Raw genomic sequence first — 18,980 nt, 5'->3', positions numbered from 1 at the left:
CTGTCATATATTTAGTTAAATACAGTGTTTATATATAATATATTAGCAGCATTACAAATGCAACAAATGAGTATTTGAAACCAATCTGTTGTATTTTAATGCCTCTCAGTGTTTGTGTTGAAACGGAAATGGTTATAATTGTAGGAAGTACTGTAAATATAAATCGGCATTTTACGGATTAGAGAAGACTGATGAAAAAAGTGCGTAATGCTGGACTGTGTACAATTATTTGCAGCAACTTAAATATCTGATATATTTAAACATAATTTGTTTCCTCTGACAAATTTAGTGTGAGGATTTTTTTGGTGTAATAAAGCACATCTTAGTACTTTTTTTTTACAGTGGTTAACATTTCAGCTTGATAACTCTAATATTTATATAATGTAATAAATACAGTAACATTGTCACAGAAATATATAAAAATACATATTTCATAAATTGTGTATTCTTATGCTACACCGTAAAATACACAGTGTGTATTTAATAATAACTGACCTTGCATTTAACAATAGTAATGGCATCATTAAGACTAATGCTGCTTTAACGCCTCTAATTGCCTTGCAGATTTTTGATAAATTGGGAAAAGTATTCTATTATTTTGTATGACTGTGTTCTGTCTGATTTGCTTTACTGTTGTTCTTGGTTTTATGACAAAACATTTTTGTTTATAATGTCACAAAAAATAGAATATGTGTGCTAGAAAATGCTTTTTAAACGTTTTCTTTTAAAAAATGTATTGTACTTTCCTGTGGTTCTAAGTATTAAAGCAAGATTTTGGATGTTTAGGAGTCAGTGTAACATTTAGTTTTTTTTAAAACTATTCTTAGGCACCAGATTTGGAGAACAAGACACAAATCGTAAAATCATCCCAGAGACAACTCACTCACAAGGTACAGGTAGGTAACAAAACTTCCTCTACTGAAGAATAACAAAGGCAAAATAAACTTTTTTTTTTAAATTCTGTTGAGTCATACTAATCTCATTTGAATCATCTGGCTTCTATCTTTATCCAAAGAGCTTTACTGTTAATCAAATTCCGTTATATACAGGCAAGTTCAGTATAATGGAATTTGATTAATAGTAAAGCTCTTTGGATAGTAAATGCAGAGATAACATTGAATGTGACCTTTAACTTTGCCTTTTCTTCTTATCATCATATGTATTTCTTCAGTACTAAACAAACTGTCTGGTATAACGTTTTTGCTGGATTTACAGTAAACTGAGTAATATCTTGTTTGCTGCTGGACTAAAAAAAATAAACCATCTGCCTGACCTCATCACCTTCATTATATAAACTTATATTGTAGATGACTTATGTTTGACAAACATAAATATACGTACAGTATATCTGCACATATTCTGCTGTACAGCATCCGGTTATTTGTGCAGGATGTGCAAAGTTTTGGACTTGACCCCCAGAGGCCTTTTCTGGATGTACTTTTCAAACGTGTCACAAATTTGGTAACAAATCAAATATTTAATATTTTCGAAACAGTTGAGCCCTTTGATGCCTGGAAACCTGAAGTAAACCCTTTCAACACAGGTAGGGTCGATTGATACTGTAACAGCCTAACTCCCGCAACAAAAAGAACTGGCTTTGACCGGGGTGTTTTCCTACTGAGTGCCGAAGAGCCCCGAAGAATATAGGAGCATGCCGACTTGTAAAGAATAAAATAAAAGACTTTCATAGAGGCAAACCACTCTAGATATATTTTTGCAAAGCCTCCCTTTCATTATACGTGTGGAAAGAGTCAACTGTATAGAACATTTCCTTAATCCAAGAAGATTTCTATAACGCATTAAAGTTGGCATGCACAAAAGTCCTAAAGTGTTTGAAACCACTTCGTAGCAGTCTTTATTTTTCCAGGTGAGCAATTTAGGCTGTTTTTTTGGGCACATAAACCACAATCAACAGTGTGTTTAGAGTCTAAAAATAAGAGGAATGTGAAGAAAAAGGAGTGGTTGCAAACTGAAACTAACTGTTAAGAAGCTCCAAAGCTTGCAACAAATTTTGCTTCAATCTTTTTTTTCGTGAGTTGTCAAGCACTCATTTACTTACAAGAACATAACACTATTTTCGCTAATTACTCTATAAGCTAATTTAATAAACTTACTGTCCTGCTCTTTATAGTATATTATATACAGTACATACAGTACTGTATAGACTTCACATATCCTTAAAAGTACAGTTATGTAAAGCAGTGTTATTGAGATATCATGTGTTGTGACACCATGAAACAGTGGTAAAATAAACAGATTGTTCAGAATCATGTACAGTTTTTCTGTGTTGTCTCTAATGTCATCATCTTCCCCCAGGCATTGGTGCACAAGAACAGGAACTGATCCCCAGAGTGACAGAAACAGTTTCTCAGGGAGATCCAAGTATGTGAAATGAATGCATTTGCTTTAGTATTAAGCAATTGTCTGCGGCCAATCAGCTCTCAACCTTGAGCTAATTCATTTCTGAAACGTATTTCTGTCTTCACTCTCTACTCTCGGTACCCTCTTGTGGCTTTTTTGATTGCGTCTTGTTCTTCGGTGTTGTCATGTCCCTGCAGATTGCAAAGTGGATATTGCTTTCCTAATGGATGGGAGCTGGAGCATAGGGAAGCGTCGTTTTAAAATCCAGAAGGATTTCCTGGCCGAAGTGTCTCAGGTTCTCAACATTGGAATTGCAGGTCCTATGATGGGAATCATCCAATATGGGTAAAAATATTTGGACCTATGGTGTAGTTTTAGTGTCTGTCGAAGGAGTCTCTGCTCAAGAGCCCTGGACAGAATTTTGGAATGAATACATGATCACAAATTCTTTGGGCTTCAGCATAAGAGAAGCCATACCTAAACAATTTCTGAAAATAAAGAGATTTTCCATAGCTCTTCAGGTCTCTAGGATGTCTTCAGCTGTTCATGCTTTATTCTGTTTACAGTAAACCCTAAATTCCAAGTAAGTCGGTTTACTGCACTGATTGTTTCCTGCTATACAGTAGATCTATGACTGCGTTTGATATAACACTGAAAAGTGACAAAACAGATGACAAAGCAAATATCTACATTAACATGCCTGTGGCAATCTAGTTGTGTGGAAAAGCATTAAGTTATATCTCCTTCCAAGGCCTAAGAATTTGATATTTATGGAGATTCTTTTGTCATGCACTGGAGCTTACAGAGAAATATTTAATGTTTTTAAGTGAACCAATAATGATGTGTGCTCCTGTAGGTTTTATACTAACACTCCCCTTGAAAATGAAAAGTTAGAAAATTTAGTAAACAGGTTTTCTTTACACTCATTAAAGATTTCTTAATCTGAATTAAAAGGGAGTCAGAAAACATCAGAAACATCAGACTGAATCAAGATGTGTTGATAACTTCCATGGCAAAATTCAAGTGCTTGACTTATAGGCTTTAGTCATGCCAAAAGACAACCAAATCTTCCAAACTCATAAACCTGACACTCTTTAATAAACAGAAACCAGAATTATGCACACACATTTTGGGGTTTGTTTTTTTTGCTCTAGGGATGACCCAATGACTGAATTTAGCCTCAAGACTTACTCCAGTTCCAGAGACGTGAAGCCAGCAATAGAAAAGATAGTCCAGAAGGGGGGGCTCTCCAATGTGGGTGAGTGATACTCAATGGTGGTGTGCATGGACAGCCCCATTTCATTTGGGTGAAACATTTTAGATGAGGACCCGTTTAAAGATAGATCCCTGGAAGAGGCTGCCAAGAAGGGGAGTGGGTTTCCCAGCACCTTGTTAAATCTTCCTCTGGGTTTCCTCAGGCAAGGCCTTAACCTACATCAACAAGCACTTCTTCAGCGACTCCAGTGGGAACCGCGGAGGGGCGCCTAACGTTGCTGTGGTGCTGGTGGATGGCTGGCCCACGGACAAAGTTGAGGAGGCCTCGCGTCTGGCCAGGGAGTCGGGAATCAACATCTTTTTCGTTACCATCGAGGGACCTGACGAGAATGAGAAGCAAAACGTGGTGGAGCCAAACTTTGTCGACAAGGTGCAGCTGGAAAAAGAGAGCCCCGGTTATCTAGAGGGTTGCTCTTATTAATGGGCGCATTGCAAGTTTTCTTGCCCCACAGTTCTTGTGGGGCCTGGCGTGATTAACATCCACACATTGTATTTGTGTATGGTTAGACCAGACTGCACAGTGAGAAAGAAGGTGATATGGAAATGTCAACAGATTACACCTAAATCCCCGAGCCGTACTGTTTTCACAGTCTTCTGATGCTGAATGTGGATTAAAATCATTGAGTTAAAATAATAAAAAAAAGATTTTATCCAACAGAGCAGTTGCTTACGATGTTCCTACGGGTTTTTCGAATAACTGCCTCGGCCATCTCAACAACGTCCTCTCTGTCCCCTCCACCCAGGCTGTGTGTCGGACGAGCGGCTTCTTCTCCCTCAGCATTCCCAGCTGGTTCGGGCTGCGGAAGACCCTGCAGCCCCTGGTGAAGCGAGTCTGTGACACGGACAGGCTGGTCTGCAGCAAGACCTGCCTGAACGCCAACGACATCGCCTTCGTCATCGACGGCTCCAGCAGCGTGGGCACCAGCAACTTCCGTACCGTGCTGCAGTTCGTGGCCAACATCACCAAGGAGTTCGAGATCTCGGACACGGACACGCGGGTGGGCGCCGTACAGTACACTTACGAGCAGCGGCTGGAGTTCGCCTTCGGCCAGTACGACAGCAAGCCCGAGCTCCTCAACGCCATCAAGCGCATCGACTACTGGAGCGGGGGCACCAGCACAGGCGCCGCCATCACCTACGCCGCGGAACAGCTGTTCAGCAAGTCCAAGCCCAACAAGCGCAAGATCATGATCGTCATCACCGACGGGCGTTCCTACGACGACGTCCGCGCGCCGGCGCTGGCGGTTCACCGCACAGGTAAGAGGAGCTGGAGGGGAGAGGGCGTGCTGCCGGGGAGACAGCCTTACAACAAACCTACAGATAACAGGAGAGTATTTAGTAGTATTGAAAACTGCATTCATTTTTAGATCTCTTGATGTTCACCCGACACATCATATATACCTTACTCTTTGTAAAATAACTTCATCTCCAATATAGTCTTGATGCTTTATTAAATAGTTACTTATTAAATACTACTTATCTGTCGGGGCAGACTACAAATGGAGAGCAAACTTTACCCATACTTTATATGATTACAAGGCTGTCATTGTCAGACATACAGTATGAAGAAGCTTGAGTCAATAAGGAGCAGGTCAGCTGAGAAAGACATGTTCCTTGTTTGCCACCAGGGTGTGAAGCTTTTGATTAACGGGTTCTGTCTTGCCCTTATTAAACAAGTTAAATCGGGCAGAAGTTTAAATAACTGACTTAAACAGCTGTGCAATGATATATACAGTAGTAGAACATTTTAAGAACTATTGTGATAGTTTAGTTGGGAATAAGGTAAGGCAAAATAGTAAAAAGAAAGGTCAGTAGAGAAAAATATTCCCAATTTCACCACTGGACTGTGAAGCTTTGGATTAATAAGCTCTGTCTCGCTCGGTCAGGTGTGATTGCGTACTCTGTCGGCATCGCCTGGGCAGCGCAAGATGAGCTTCAGTACATCGCCACCGACCCCGACAAAGACCACTCCTTCTTCGTCGATGAGTTCGACAACCTCTACAAGTTTGTGCCCAAAATCATACAAAACATCTGCCAGGAATTCAATTCGCAGCCTCGGAACTGATCTAGAGACCTGATCCTTTGGGGGGGGGGGATTGGGGAGGGGGGGAGCAGATTTATTTTTGTTATATTCCAAGAAATACATCTAAAGATAGCACCCGCCTGTTGTGTAGGAGCTTGTCATGCTTATGTGCCCTCCTTTCTGTATCGGTGGCTTTGCGACTGAAGAGCTTTCTCATTGATCTTACAGTGCCATGGTTTGCCTCCGGCCTCGCCTGTGGGTGGAGGACATACCTAGGGCTTTCCTAAAGGAAACAGTACAAAGATGACTGTGGATCTGAAGTGTGCTCTCAGCAGAAATCAACAGAGCTCTGCTTGTAAAAAAAAAACTTGGGGGGAACAAAGATTGGTTGACAAATTGGGTCAAATAGACAGAGCTAGAGTCCAAGAAATGTTCTGAATAGCTGTGCAATAATTAATATTAGAAAGATTTAAGCACTAATGTGATGGTCGCATGTGATGGCTCAAAAACCAGCAGGACCAAACACCGCTTCTGTGATTAATCATGTCACATAGTGAAAGAAAGTGGATATCATCGGTCAAGAGTCTTATTTGCTTCCAACAGCAATCTTATACTGCTGTGAGTAGGGTTTTAGAGGGGTGGGTTTTTAACAAATCTAGTCAAATAAATAATAAATTGATAATTATATAAAAAGTGACTACATTCATCTGAAAACAGATTTTTTATTTTGCTGTGACATTTGGAAATGCACTCGCAGTAACGGAATTATTTTTGTAGGGAACGCCAACTAATTTAATTCAACTTCCTATTCAGTCAAATAACATGCTATGCAAAAAATGTAGGGGATACCGTAAAAAGCAGCTCCTCATATTAAAGCTTTTGGTTAAGGCTACAACTACAAGCATTTACATTTCCTTAATATGGAGACTAAAAACACCTTCTAAACGAAGAGGGTTTTACAGTAGTTTTGCTGCAACATAGAAATAATTAATTACAATTTAAGAATCACCCTTCTTCTGATTGCCAAGACTTGTGTGCATACAAAGTAAAATACAGCTAAATTCTGTCTCGACAGAATAATTGCTGTAGGTGCCCCAGCTCTCGAAAGGCTTGATTTGATCAGCAGCCATCTAAGACAGGGTTAGGACCAGGAGGTGCTTTTCCTGTTTTTACAGCAGTAAGCACTCGGCTTTAAAGCATGATACAGTTACAAATGAATTACTTTTTTTTTTTACAGTTAGACCAAAGAATGCCCTTACCTTCCATGTAGGAGCTGGAGATCCAGAGCCAAATTCTTATGCATCCCTGAATGCTGCGCTTGGGGTCTGTTCGAAATATTCCAAAATGCACAACATCAGCTAAGGCAGACACAAAATATTAGACCATGGTGGGGGTCATTCTCAGTGTTTTGTACTACACACACACACACAAGGATTAGAAGAGTGGTCTCAAACTCTAATGCCAGCAGGACTAGTGTCTTTTGGTTTTTGTTCTAACCTGTTATCAATAAAACTACAGAGTTAGTTACTGTTAGGCATATATTGTATAAGAATTTTCTCAAAATATTTGCTTCATAAAAGGTAAAGTTACCTAGAAAACCTATACCTGTTATCTAACACAGTATAGTCACTCAGTGTTACCTACTTTATTACAACTCAGTTACAGCTGGTAAGAAAAACTATACATTTCACAGTTAATTCCATCTGGTGTATTGGAGGTTCCTATCCTGGTGGTGGAGACCAGCATGTCTGCTGGCTTTCATTCCATCTGAACTTAATTACCTTATGGTAAGCCTTTATTGAACTACCAAGTGATTTGATTGAAATATTTGCAAAGCTTTCATTTACATATCAAATAGCCTAAAAGTAACCTCAAAAGCTATTATCATGTCAAACAGTTCTTAGTAAATGAATCCTATTAGGTCAATTAAGGGGTCAGTTGTGCTACTGAGGGCTTGGCTGGAACCAAACACCAGCGGCTGTGTGATCTTCCAGGACGAGGACTGGGAACCCCTGGAGGATGCAAACAAGAGTTTGGGTAGAACAAAATATCAGGAGATACTGGGTCTCCCAACAACTGGGTTAGAGACCCCTCGATCAGAAGGTTTAGGGAAGAGTGGGAGGATGTGTCTTTATGGTAGTTAAGGTGGTCCCTGCTGTATGTGCTGCAGTCTGGTGGGTGATGTTTTGTATAGAAGAACAACTCGACTTGCCCCCAGTGCCTTTTTCTCTGCAGAATGTTTTTTCTTCTCCACCCGAGTATCATTTTTTGAAAATTGTATACAATGCATTTGTACGAGCGCATTACAGCTCTGTAACCTTTCACTTTTGTAGCTAAGACTTATTTATATGACGGCTTCCTTTCTGTTTGTACATATTTAAAAATATAAACTACTTTTGCTTTGTGTTTTGTAATGCACAGTATATTTGATCATTGTTCTATTGCAATTTTTCATAAAATACCTTAAAAACTAGTCATCTCCTTGTGTTTTAATGAGTACATAAGAAGAGTTAACTTTAGAAATAAATCCATTAAGAAAACATATAGAATTTGTACATTGAGCGTGTTACCTCACAGCTAAACAATTGCTTTTCTGAATAGTAAGCAACATTTCAGCATTTCATTTTATAATATAAATATACATATATAAGAGCTGCGTTTCTTGAACCTTATCCAGCTACATTGTTAAGGACCAAACTGGACTGGCTGGAACTGTCTGGTTGAAATTTTAGGTACTAAACTATCTAATGTGCTTGATGAGCTGAATGGCCTCTAGGTTTGCAACAGGCCAGCTGTTTTCCCAAAGCACATTTGCAGAGTATATGTGACTGCCAGCTTTTCAAAAAAAGAAACAGGCAACCGCCACTGAAAGAAAAGTCAGATCTGAAAACAAAATGCATACAAATAAAACGCACACTTCTGTGAAATACAACATTTTTTATTATTGTTATTGTTAAATCTCTCGCTCCCCTTATGGGGAAAAAAAAAGAGAATACATCATGGAAAAAAAGAGTAAACTATAATAAGATCTGTACAAGAAAATTAGCATATTTATCAAATACACATGATATTTAAGAACTCTCTATACAATTGTACTTAAAAGAGCAATGACGCTAGTTTACAGGCAGACTTGGCATATGTCAGAACTCGTTTTGTTTTTTTGGATGCAACCTAGAGTAATTTCAGACATTTGCTCAGGACAAGCCTGGAACATAATGTAATCAGGCCTGGATTTGGGAAGAATTCTTACATCACCCATAATTCCTTTCGAAAGGCCCTTCTTTCAACTGGCTGACCTCTGTTTCCCTCTGTCGTGCTACTGGATCAGCAGCTGCACAGGGAGAAGAAAGGGCCCCAGTTCGGAAAGTGCACGTCAACCGACAGCTTCACAGTAGGCCATCATAAAATATTTGGTACAAATTTTCTAACGCACAATCTGGTAAATGGAAAAAAAAAACAACTTTTTAATAGTCCTCTCTGTTTACTTTTTGTTTAGTCCATGAGGTACTGGCTGGTTTCTTCACACCCTTACGAAGAAAAAAACAGAACAGGTGAAAGACAGCGAGGCCATAATATGTGTCTCACAATTCTCTCATTCTCTGCCAAAAACTATTTGCTGTAGGGAGGACATGAGGACATTGACACCCTTGAGACCTCAAATTCATGTTGCTTTTGACAATCTGCTCTCGAAGTGGAATTATCTTCATTGAAAAGAAAAAAAGGCAGGACATCAGCATCACAATGAAAACCCACTGTGTCAGTGAGCGAGGAAGTGCCACTGGTGTTCAGAAAGGATAATTAGTCATTAGTTGTGATTTAATTAGGAAAAGTCAAGAAAAAAATGTAATGTTTTTTTTGTAATTGCTTTGTAACTTAACTAACTAAACAACTTTGAAATAATCAAGAGCTAAAAATAGGTAAAGGCTTCTTTTTTCTACATGAAATGGCATGTTTATAAAGTGATTGGTGTCATAGATAATAAATCACCATTACGTCTTACAATTTTAGAGGAATGTTACCATTTTGATACTTCTAGAACTGTCTGCCTTTCAGAATATTTTGCATATAAAAGGGTGGAACATCAGACAATATCCAAAACGAAAAGAGAATGTTGGGCACGTAGGGCTTAGACAGAAACGGGCAGATATAAACTAGAAGACTATGGATGAGTTATTCATCACAGCCTGTTTCTACAGTTCTACACCAGTGACCCGCAGTCCAAGTCCTGAAGACCCACGTGCAACATGGAGATTTCTTCAAGCGTTCCTCCAGCTTTCATTGTAGCCAAACTCTTAATGAATTAATGGAAAAAAATATTGATGTTATTGGCATTAATCAGTTTCCAAATTTTTAGTCCCACTTTTGCTTCTCTGTGATTCTCCAGGAACCTTAGCTTGGGCAGGATGTGTTTTCAGGGGTTAAATGAGAACAGAATGAGAGAGATTTCTGCTGTTGTGTTGTCTGCAAAAGCTGGGTTTAGACAATGAGATGAGTTGCAAATTAATTTCTGTGTGAATTGCACCCTTCATGCCTTTTGTGTGCTACTCAAGATGTAAAATCCATTCACCCGTAACCCCCCCAAGCCCTAAATTCTGTACACAGAAGGGTGACCTTCCTTTATAATTTGGTACAAAACACACCCTTGAAAGGAAAGATGTTTCTTCCAAAAGAGAAGGTCAACATGCCCCAAGTCCAATGAAACACTGAAGGAAACTGAACAACACAACAAAAACTGACCCGCAGACTGAATCTGCTGGAATGACCTGCTTTCTCTTGTGTAAGGGCGGGATTGAAAATCGTATAGTTTCTTTTGATCTCTCTGGCTTTCTTTAACACTGAATTAGGAATTTGGTATGGGGCAGGCGAGGCCATCATCTAAAATGATGCTCTCATCTAAATGAGCTGACACCCTTGAATTTCACTAACTGCCAGCAAACAAGTATTAAATTGTTAGTGCAGAATTCTTAAAAATTCAGCATCTTGAGAACTGAAAACTGCATGAATACATCACAGAAAGTACAATCTTAATAACAGTTTTTTGCTATGCCTGCTATCCCTTTAAAAGCTAGAAGACACTCACCCCTATGGAATCTCAGTTATAAGAAAATAACAGGTTTCTTAAAGTTTTATTCCTAAAACCACTGAAGGGAACACAAAAAGCAAACTACTGTACCTAGCCTGGGCTGAAAGGGTTCTATTCGAGAGAAGGGCTCTGCCAGTACATCTCATACACAGTGATTAGGATACAACGGTTTGTGCTTCAAATTAAATTTAATTCAAATTAAGTCCAATGTGCAGAGCTGCGTAGTTCTACCCAGATGGGCAGATTTCACTCAAAGGTGTACGATGTTATTCCTAAGCTTTGTTTTTTCTTCTCTTTTGAAACTCGTTGCCACATCGCTTTGCTCGTGAAACCAATCCAGGGCCTGACTTTGGACTTTTCCAGTGAGCACTGTTTGTAGGCCATCGCGCTGTCGTTCAGTCTTCTGTCTTTAACCAGCACTGGGCTCCCTGCTCTACCTGCACTGGTAATATGTTATTGAACAAGATACAATACATGAGTAGTACCACAAAAAGCATACTGAACTTCCATTTCACATCACTTTAATGTGTTTCATATATACTGTATATATTTAATACTTTAAAACTATACATTTTTGCAATTTTCCATTTTTTTTACAAAAATCTTTTATACTTGTTGCACCACACAACCTCTGATTTCTTGTTGAAAATGCAAACAGAGAAGACCCCCGATTTCCCAGCTTTTCTGGAAATAATTAAAAAGAAGAAGACCGAAGACGTCAAAGAGCTACCAGTTACTGTTAGGTACAACTGCAGAAAGGTCAACAGCAAAGTCTCCGTCACTCTAGGCTGGCAGCAAGCTCCACAAACTGAATGGCCCGAGAGCAGCTTCTGGGTTATTTTTTTCCTTTTAGAGGCGTATTGCCATCATAAATAAACAAAACCCTTCAGCCTTACAGCAAGCACCTCAAAGAATCACCTTTTGTTTTTTCAAGTAATCGCAGAAAATAATATAAAAACAATTCCATCTGTACTAAAGGTGAATTAAATAGAACAACCTTTCATTTCACATCCACACCTTTCTTTGTCCTTTCTTGATGCTAACCCATTGAAGGTGTTGACCTTACATTACAGCTTATGTTTCTCAGCTGAAGGATGCGTAGGGACAGTAAAGAGAATATTGTATATATTTCTATAACAAAGTAAACATTGCCGCGTTGCAAAGATTCCGACATTCAACATACAGATGTTAATAGGCCTTCGGTCCCACATATTAAGACTAGATCCAACATCTAAAATTCAGAAAAATACATACTTATATAGCTGTATACCCCCAATTATTGCAAACAAAATGTCAGTGTGTATATTTAAATGCTTAAATATATAACTAAATATACACAGCTCCAATGAAGGAGTGCAAATCTGTGTGCAAGTATCTGTTTTGCTCTTACAGTTTTTTATATTTCTGCATGTACTGTGTGGACTGCAGTTGCTATCCTCAGAATTATTCCCTTGTTTCTCAGGCACCATTATCTACATAGTTTCTACACCTGTGGCACAATCTCTTTGACATTCAGACTGTACCGTATAGCTGCTTCTGTATTTCATTCTAAATAGTTTTGGTTTAACAGAATTAAAAGCAAACTACACTACAACTGAAGAACATAAAAAAGAAAAACTTTCATCACTGCAAAGTTATTCATGCTTGCAGCTTGTCTGTGGACAAGGAAGAAAGGAGTTCTGTTTCGCAAGGGTCTCTGTGAACAAGCAGTACATTGCATAACCAAAGCATATGCAAGCTAGATGCTTTAAATTTGTGAGACAATTTCACGGTTTGAAACATTATGAAAGTAAAACAATAACCAAAATGATTTGTTCCATTTGCATAACTGCAATTCCTTTGACTTCACATTATATATTTCTCTTTAGAAAAGCATAAAGAGTTCTGTCCTTAAAAGATTTAATGCCCCCAAGAAATAAGCCCATCACCAACCCTTTGGTTTCCTATCAATATTACCGTTATCCTTAAAAGGTGCTGGGTTTAATTGCTCCTACACTTAAGACCGCATACAAAAACTGCTAAATACAAAACATCAGATTTAACTGTAACTGTAGTCATTCAAATACAGCATTTTAACTAAAATCTGTCACGTTTTTCACTTGTTTCAAGATACCAGAGTGATTTTTCCTGATGGATCATACTTACAGTATAAGACTCACAGATAGCTTTGGAATTTACATTTTGTTGTGTGAACACCAGTTACCACCTAACTGTTTTTAACACTTTATTCTACTATGACTCTTGAATATTTGCATAAAACCAACAAAATCCAGAGGACAGTATTTTTGACTTTGCCTAATAAGGCAGATCTGATTGCGTATTTCTGTCAAGGAATCTCACACCAAATATCGCATGCAGCATTCAAAAGTGGAAAGCACATTGAAAATATCACAATATTTTACACTGCACGCATGAAAGCGAGTACTGTATTAATACAATGTAAATCAGCATGTACCGCTGTCCTGCAATGAACTGGGGCCCTGCTCACAATATAGGATCACTTGTGCCATAATGTGTCTGCAGGATTAGACTCTGGACATTTTCTAAGGATAAATGCTGAAAAATGGGTGGGTGGTTATACATGTACTGCAGATGTAACTGCTTTAAAGAAGTGTGTTGGTTTACAAAAAACAATTCCATCAAAAAGTAGAATTTTGAAAAAGAGTTTGTGATCGAAACTCAATTAAAAAAAGAAGAAAATATGAAACTTACAAAAAATGCCCTGTGCTGTGAAGTACAATAATGCGATACACTGCCATTTCAAAGTTGCAGGATTCACCCTTGATTAATAATAATAAGATGCGCCCTGGGATTTTTAATGACCACAGAGAGTCAGGACCTCATTTTTTTTTACGTCCACATAGACCGCAGGGTGAGCACCCCCTGCTGGCCCCACTAACACTTCTTCCAGCAGCAACCTTAGTTTTTCCCAGGAGGTCTCCCATCCAGGTACTGACCAGGCTCACACCTGCTTAGCTTCAGTGGGTTGTCAGTTGTGAACCTCAGGGGTCCCTCAGGGGTCTCTAATCATGGTTCTTGAAAGCTGGTTTATCTGCAAGCTTTCTTCCTGCTCGGATTAGACCAATGTGACAGGGTCTCCAGCTGTTTCAGGGATTTAATAGACCTGCAGACACAACAGCCTTCCAGGAGCACAGCTGGAAACCCCTGGAGAGAGTGCCAATCCATTGTGCTTTAGTATTCTAAAGTATAGCCATAGCACACTTCCATATAAGAAATAAAGGAACAGACAAGAATTTCACAAGTGTTTGCTTTGGATTTTGGTCCTGATGATCCTGCAGTACTTCAATCAGGGCACTCTCTGCTGTCACACTTTTGAATGGACTTGCTCAACGCAATCGGTTCCTGGGCTCATACTGAACTGTCCTGCTGGATTTTTAGGATTATGAATATGCTTCCATCAATGAAAAGCAAAAAACAAAAACAACAAATGAATTCAGACTGTCTTGCGAGGTTTAAGATGGGATATATGTTTTTTGTTTTATTATTTTGATTCTTACATCCAATATCTTTTAAAAACAGACTCCGCTGAAATTCCCCTTCCCCCCCAAGAAAAAAAACGTGGGTAAAACTATGTATATATACCGTACTTGGGGCTCTGTTTTGAAGCAAAGGCACATTTCCATGAAGCTTCAAGATCAACAGCAAAGGCAGACAAAACTGTCTTGGAAGTAGATGGGAGATCGTATCTCCTTGACAGCTGTCGTGTGCCTTCCGCAGGTGTCTTTGCAACAGAACACTTGCTTCAAAAAAGAACTGCGTCACCATGGGGGAGGGGGGAAAAAAGAGCTTGAAGTCATGAAAAGAAGCACGCAATACGAAACCACCTTGGGGACGCCTGACCCCCCCCTCCTGTCATCCTTCCCACCTTTGCGCTTTGAGGAACCCTGAAGGATAAATCTCGCCTCGCCCCCTCGTTTGCAATCGAGATCAGCTCGTTTCTTCCTATCTTCTCCCTCATTTACACATGCCCGGTTCCACCCAGGCCTGCCTGGATGTGTGGATGTAGAGCGCAGCTCTGAGGAAGCAGCTCTGCCGTTATGGGCAACGTACCCTGCCGGGCCCCTTGCGCCTGTAGCTGGGGACGAACCAGAGCTAGTCTCAGAGAGTCCACCAGCAGAGCCAGCAGGGAGCTGGGAAGGACGGAGCTGATTGGCTGGGCGGACGACATCGCACCTTTAAGCCCCGCCCCTACTTCCTCTCCATTGGTTCCGGTTGTGTGGTCTAGCTGGTTAGTGTGTGGCGGGCCGGAGAGGGTGAAGGGAGCTCTGTGTCATACGAAGACCTTAGCCAGGGCGTCGGCTCCAGCGCTGGCAATGAAACACTTGGATGGGTGGAACGCCACATCATGGATCGACTCGTCAAACTTCTTACGATGCGCCGTGAACTCCTGGATACAGGTCTTGCTCTCTAGGTTCCACAGACGGATTGAGCAGTCGTGGCCTGGAGTGGAGAGAGGGAGAAAGAAAAAGGAGTAAAGGAAACATCGTGCATTCAAGGACAAAACACATTTCCGAAAAGCCAATAATGCCTGAATTTTAAAATTAATTAATGTCTCGGGCAGAATTTACTCTGAATTGGCAACTTTTCAATGCTTAAATAGGTATTGCAATTGGTTTTTAATGAGCAAACACCATATGGATGTACATGCATATGTACTCTAAATAAATATAATCTAATTTAATTTAAAGAGATACAAATAGCCTGTAGAAAAACATTTTCCACTTGTACAAGTTAACTGAGGATAAACTGTCATGCTCAGGTTTAACTCTCATACCACCCTCATGTGGCTGACTTGTGACAAAAATTAAACATGATTTATGTAAATTGCATATTGAAATATAAATATATATAATGGACTACAGTGTCCTCTGCTGTTAAAATCTGGAAATGCAGGGACAATTTCAGTAGTGGAGTGGGAAAATATCCATAATTCTAGAGCTGCATCCCAGATGACAGATACTATCAACTACTGGAAGTTGCTGAAATGTAAACACTGCTTTCTCTTAACCACACATGGTCTGTAATGGAATATTTCAAGAGAAAACCTGGAACTCTAATCCATAAAACAGAACAATGCAGACCTCCCACAATTCATAATCCAGATGAAAATTGTTTTATAAATCTTAAGACTTTTAAAGACTGTGATGGTGATCAGATTCTTAACCAGTTACTTCCACTTTGACAGGCAGGCTTATAACCATAAAGGGTTTTAAAATTAATTCCACTAAACCTACTTTGTCTCGGTGCTTCAGAAATGGTCAAGCTGTGCCTAAAAAAGAAACCCTTAAACTCTAATAACACAAAATAAATTTAAAACCTTGTAGCATTTAAATATACTTACTGCCAGACATCAGATACAGTCCATTGGGATCAACAGCTAAGCTTGTAACTGCATCTAAATGGGCCACCATTGAATGGATTAGTTTTCCTTTAAAAAGAGAAAAAATAAGACTTAAGGAAAGAAGTGACAGTATAAAGAACTAAGCCATTCTTATCTTCTGAAAGGACAACACACTGTTTGCCTATGCCTATGTCAGTATAGCGACTATAGCAATTTATTCATCAATTACCAATAATCAAGTTATGCTAAACTATTAAGGGTCAGCACTCCAAATTACCTCTTTTTCTAATTAAGAGGTCTATGTCCATTTTGTATCGCTGATTAGCACAATTATGTTGGCTCAATCTACACGTTTTGTTACCATATTTCCTTTGATATCCAACAGGAAATTACTCCCAGTAGCCTATCAAACATGCTGAACTTTAGAAATATCTGGGGCTCGGCAGCTCTTTCAAATCTGATTCATACACCAAAGCCTAATTAACAGCAGTTTCTATCCTAGACTTAATTATCAGGAAAGCTGCTCCCTTCCATTTGTGTCAGACTAATGGTGCCCATTAAGAAATTTATTCCATAGTCCATCTGTTCTTTTCATCTCCCAGGGACTGCAGGGAAAAATATAAAACTCCCAGACTTCCACTGAAGTGCCGGCCAGGTACCTGTGTTGTTGTCAAAGAACTTGATGTGTCTGTCTTCCTGGGCTGTAATGGTGATGGGGAGGGTAGGGTGACTCAGCACTTTGTTTATCTGACAAGGAGTGTCTACAACGAAAGAAAGGTTTCATCATCTCTGTCCTCAAGGAAGACAACAACGAGAATGTGGCAGAGAGGACACCTCCTTTCCACGTGGCAGTTTAACGTTGTGCTTTGCCTTTGCCACTCCCTGTATGTATGTAAAGAGATGTCACATTTGCCTGAAGCTGTATGAAATAAAGAGGGTTTGGACAAGAGAAAAGTGAGGATCCTTCTGGTATGAAAAGCATCAATGCTTTCAAGAGGGTTCTGACATCATGGTAGGAGAGACATAAAATTAAAACCTAAAAATGCAGGTTCAGAGCTCTCTCTTGTTCAACAGAAGTTTGAAAATAACAGCATGTAATTACCATTACTGTGATCTTCTACATCAAACAGATGCTTGTACTGCATAGATGCTTTGGTGATTTTTTTAATGAGAGATTTTCAGTTCCCTTTCCTGCTGCTCAATACCCTTGAAGGGTCTTCTGGAAGGACTGCTAGCACACGTACCGCCATCAGTAGCTGCCTCCAGGCTCAGCACAAGCTGCCGAGTCTCCATGTTGAAGATCCCAGTCTGGCCACTGTTGAAGGATGAAACCATATGCGCGGGCTCACTGCAGACCAGGTCTACGGACGAAGGAATTCCAAGTTCTGCAACACAAAAGGTTTCCATAGAAAAACATTCGTCACAGCCTTGGAACCTGTAATGGCCAACTGATCCCAGTCCTGGCTAGTGGCATGACAGAGGCTCGGCCTCACAAAAACCTGGAATTTGCAGCAGAAACGGGACAGCTCGGTTATTGGTTAAACCACTCGGAAACCTCTTGAAAACTCGTGAGAGACATTACATATCATGCATTTAAGGATACATAACCCAAATACACATGGCAACATGCAAAATAACTTTTTCCTCAAATATGTCAGGCCTCGATTGAAATCAAGCAGATAAAAAAGGTAGATCAAATCTGCATGTAGATCAAATAGATATAAACAATACATTGTTCCCTTTTCTGTTAATACTGATTTAATAAATGCCAAGGGTAAATGCAGTTGGGTCAATGTAAATCATCTATGCTGTAAGAAGCTATGTATGGGTAATACATATGGGTAACGAGTCATGCATGTGCAATAGATGGGATCTGTAATGTTCTGTGATGTATTCAGATGCACAGAATACGCCCGTAACGTTTTTTCCGGGGGGGCGATAGAGTTGATCTTATCTCACGCCGGGCTGGTACCTCTGTTCTCGTTGAAGATGGAAAGAGCTGGCGAGGTGTCGGCAGCATTCCAGAGCCTGATGGTGCCGTCAGCGGAGCAGGAGAGGAGGCGCTGGTGAGCAGCGCTGTACACCAGCCCCCACACCGCGTCTGTGTGGCCACACAGTGCTCCCCGCAGCACAGACGGCTCTGCCGAGAACAAACCCCCACAGTGACGCACGCACACACCGCCGCCCACAGGGTCCCTCCCACATCAACACCTGAACATCAGCGAGGACAGTGCCGACTCTGTGGAGGACCTGTAGGTCTTGCTCCTGAAAAATGTGCCTACAGGGCACATCACCACCAGAGAGCACATACTGTAGGATCTTCCCTTCTTGACTGTCTTAGCAGTCAATGTGAAGAGCAATACGTACCGTATGAGTCGTAGGGATCAATGTTAGGGTTTGGAGTATTCCAGCTCTGAATTGTCCCATCAATCCCACCACTAAAACACTGCTCTCCACTGGTGCTCATAACCACACACAGCACTGAACCCCTGCCAAAGGTCAGGAAATACAGGAAAAGACAACATGAAGAAACCGTTGTTGAACTAGTGGTCAATCAGTGATCAAACAAGAATATTTAGCACTATGGACCACACCGGTACTGATCTACACAGCTTCTAAGTTCATCATTAAGTATGTTCATCATTACTAAGTTTAATTCTTTTTAATGACCTACCTGTGAGCCCTGAATGTATAAATAGGCTCCACATCTAGGGAGGCACTCCTGTAGAGAGGGAAACAACCAGTTTTAAGGTTACACATGGAGCCTAAAACCAGGGTATCAGATACAAAGCAAAAATATACTAAGGAATAAAGTGATCTGATCTGAGAACACTTAAATGAACCATCAGCAGATGCATATTATAAACAAATAAGTT

General features: G+C 40.1%; 2 protein-coding genes across 16 annotated transcripts in view; one reads left to right on the top strand and one right to left on the bottom strand.

The window, feature by feature from the left end:
* The window catches only part of vit (vitrin), a 30,777-nt gene extending 22,645 nt beyond the window's left edge, over positions 1 to 8,132 (top strand). For 9 of the 14 annotated variants that reach the window (XM_015362726.2, XM_069179893.1, XM_069179892.1 and 6 more), the window contains 8 exons: positions 828 to 896; positions 1,496 to 1,543; positions 2,317 to 2,382; positions 2,559 to 2,706; positions 3,516 to 3,619; positions 3,780 to 4,006; positions 4,380 to 4,893; positions 5,523 to 8,132. In XM_015362726.2, coding sequence (XP_015218212.2) covers positions 828 to 896; positions 1,496 to 1,543; positions 2,317 to 2,382; positions 2,559 to 2,706; positions 3,516 to 3,619; positions 3,780 to 4,006; positions 4,380 to 4,893; positions 5,523 to 5,701 — 1,355 coding nt within the window. In that variant the 3' untranslated portion in view covers positions 5,702 to 8,132. The remainder of the gene's footprint in view (positions 1 to 827; positions 897 to 1,495; positions 1,544 to 2,316; positions 2,383 to 2,558; positions 2,707 to 3,515; positions 3,620 to 3,779; positions 4,007 to 4,379; positions 4,894 to 5,522) is intronic. The other 5 variants (XM_069179896.1, XM_069179904.1, XM_069179901.1 and 2 more) reach the window with 2 other exon arrangements.
* Positions 8,133 to 8,576: 444 nt separating this feature from the next.
* Positions 8,577 to 18,980, bottom strand: part of strn (striatin, calmodulin binding protein) — a 74,988-nt gene continuing 64,584 nt past the window's right edge. For both annotated transcript variants that reach the window (XM_015363196.2, XM_006638572.3), the window contains 7 exons: positions 18,779 to 18,826; positions 18,472 to 18,593; positions 18,077 to 18,244; positions 17,349 to 17,489; positions 16,764 to 16,865; positions 16,105 to 16,191; positions 8,577 to 15,203 (listed from right to left, as the gene is read on the bottom strand). In XM_015363196.2, the coding sequence (XP_015218682.1) occupies positions 15,034 to 15,203; positions 16,105 to 16,191; positions 16,764 to 16,865; positions 17,349 to 17,489; positions 18,077 to 18,244; positions 18,472 to 18,593; positions 18,779 to 18,826 (838 nt within the window). In that variant the 3' untranslated portion in view covers positions 8,577 to 15,033. The remainder of the gene's footprint in view (positions 15,204 to 16,104; positions 16,192 to 16,763; positions 16,866 to 17,348; positions 17,490 to 18,076; positions 18,245 to 18,471; positions 18,594 to 18,778; positions 18,827 to 18,980) is intronic.

Source organism: Lepisosteus oculatus, chromosome 17, assembly GCF_040954835.1.
Source record: "Lepisosteus oculatus isolate fLepOcu1 chromosome 17, fLepOcu1.hap2, whole genome shotgun sequence".
NCBI lineage: Eukaryota > Metazoa > Chordata > Actinopteri > Semionotiformes > Lepisosteidae > Lepisosteus > Lepisosteus oculatus.
This window is presented reverse-complemented; position numbering and strand designations above follow the sequence as displayed.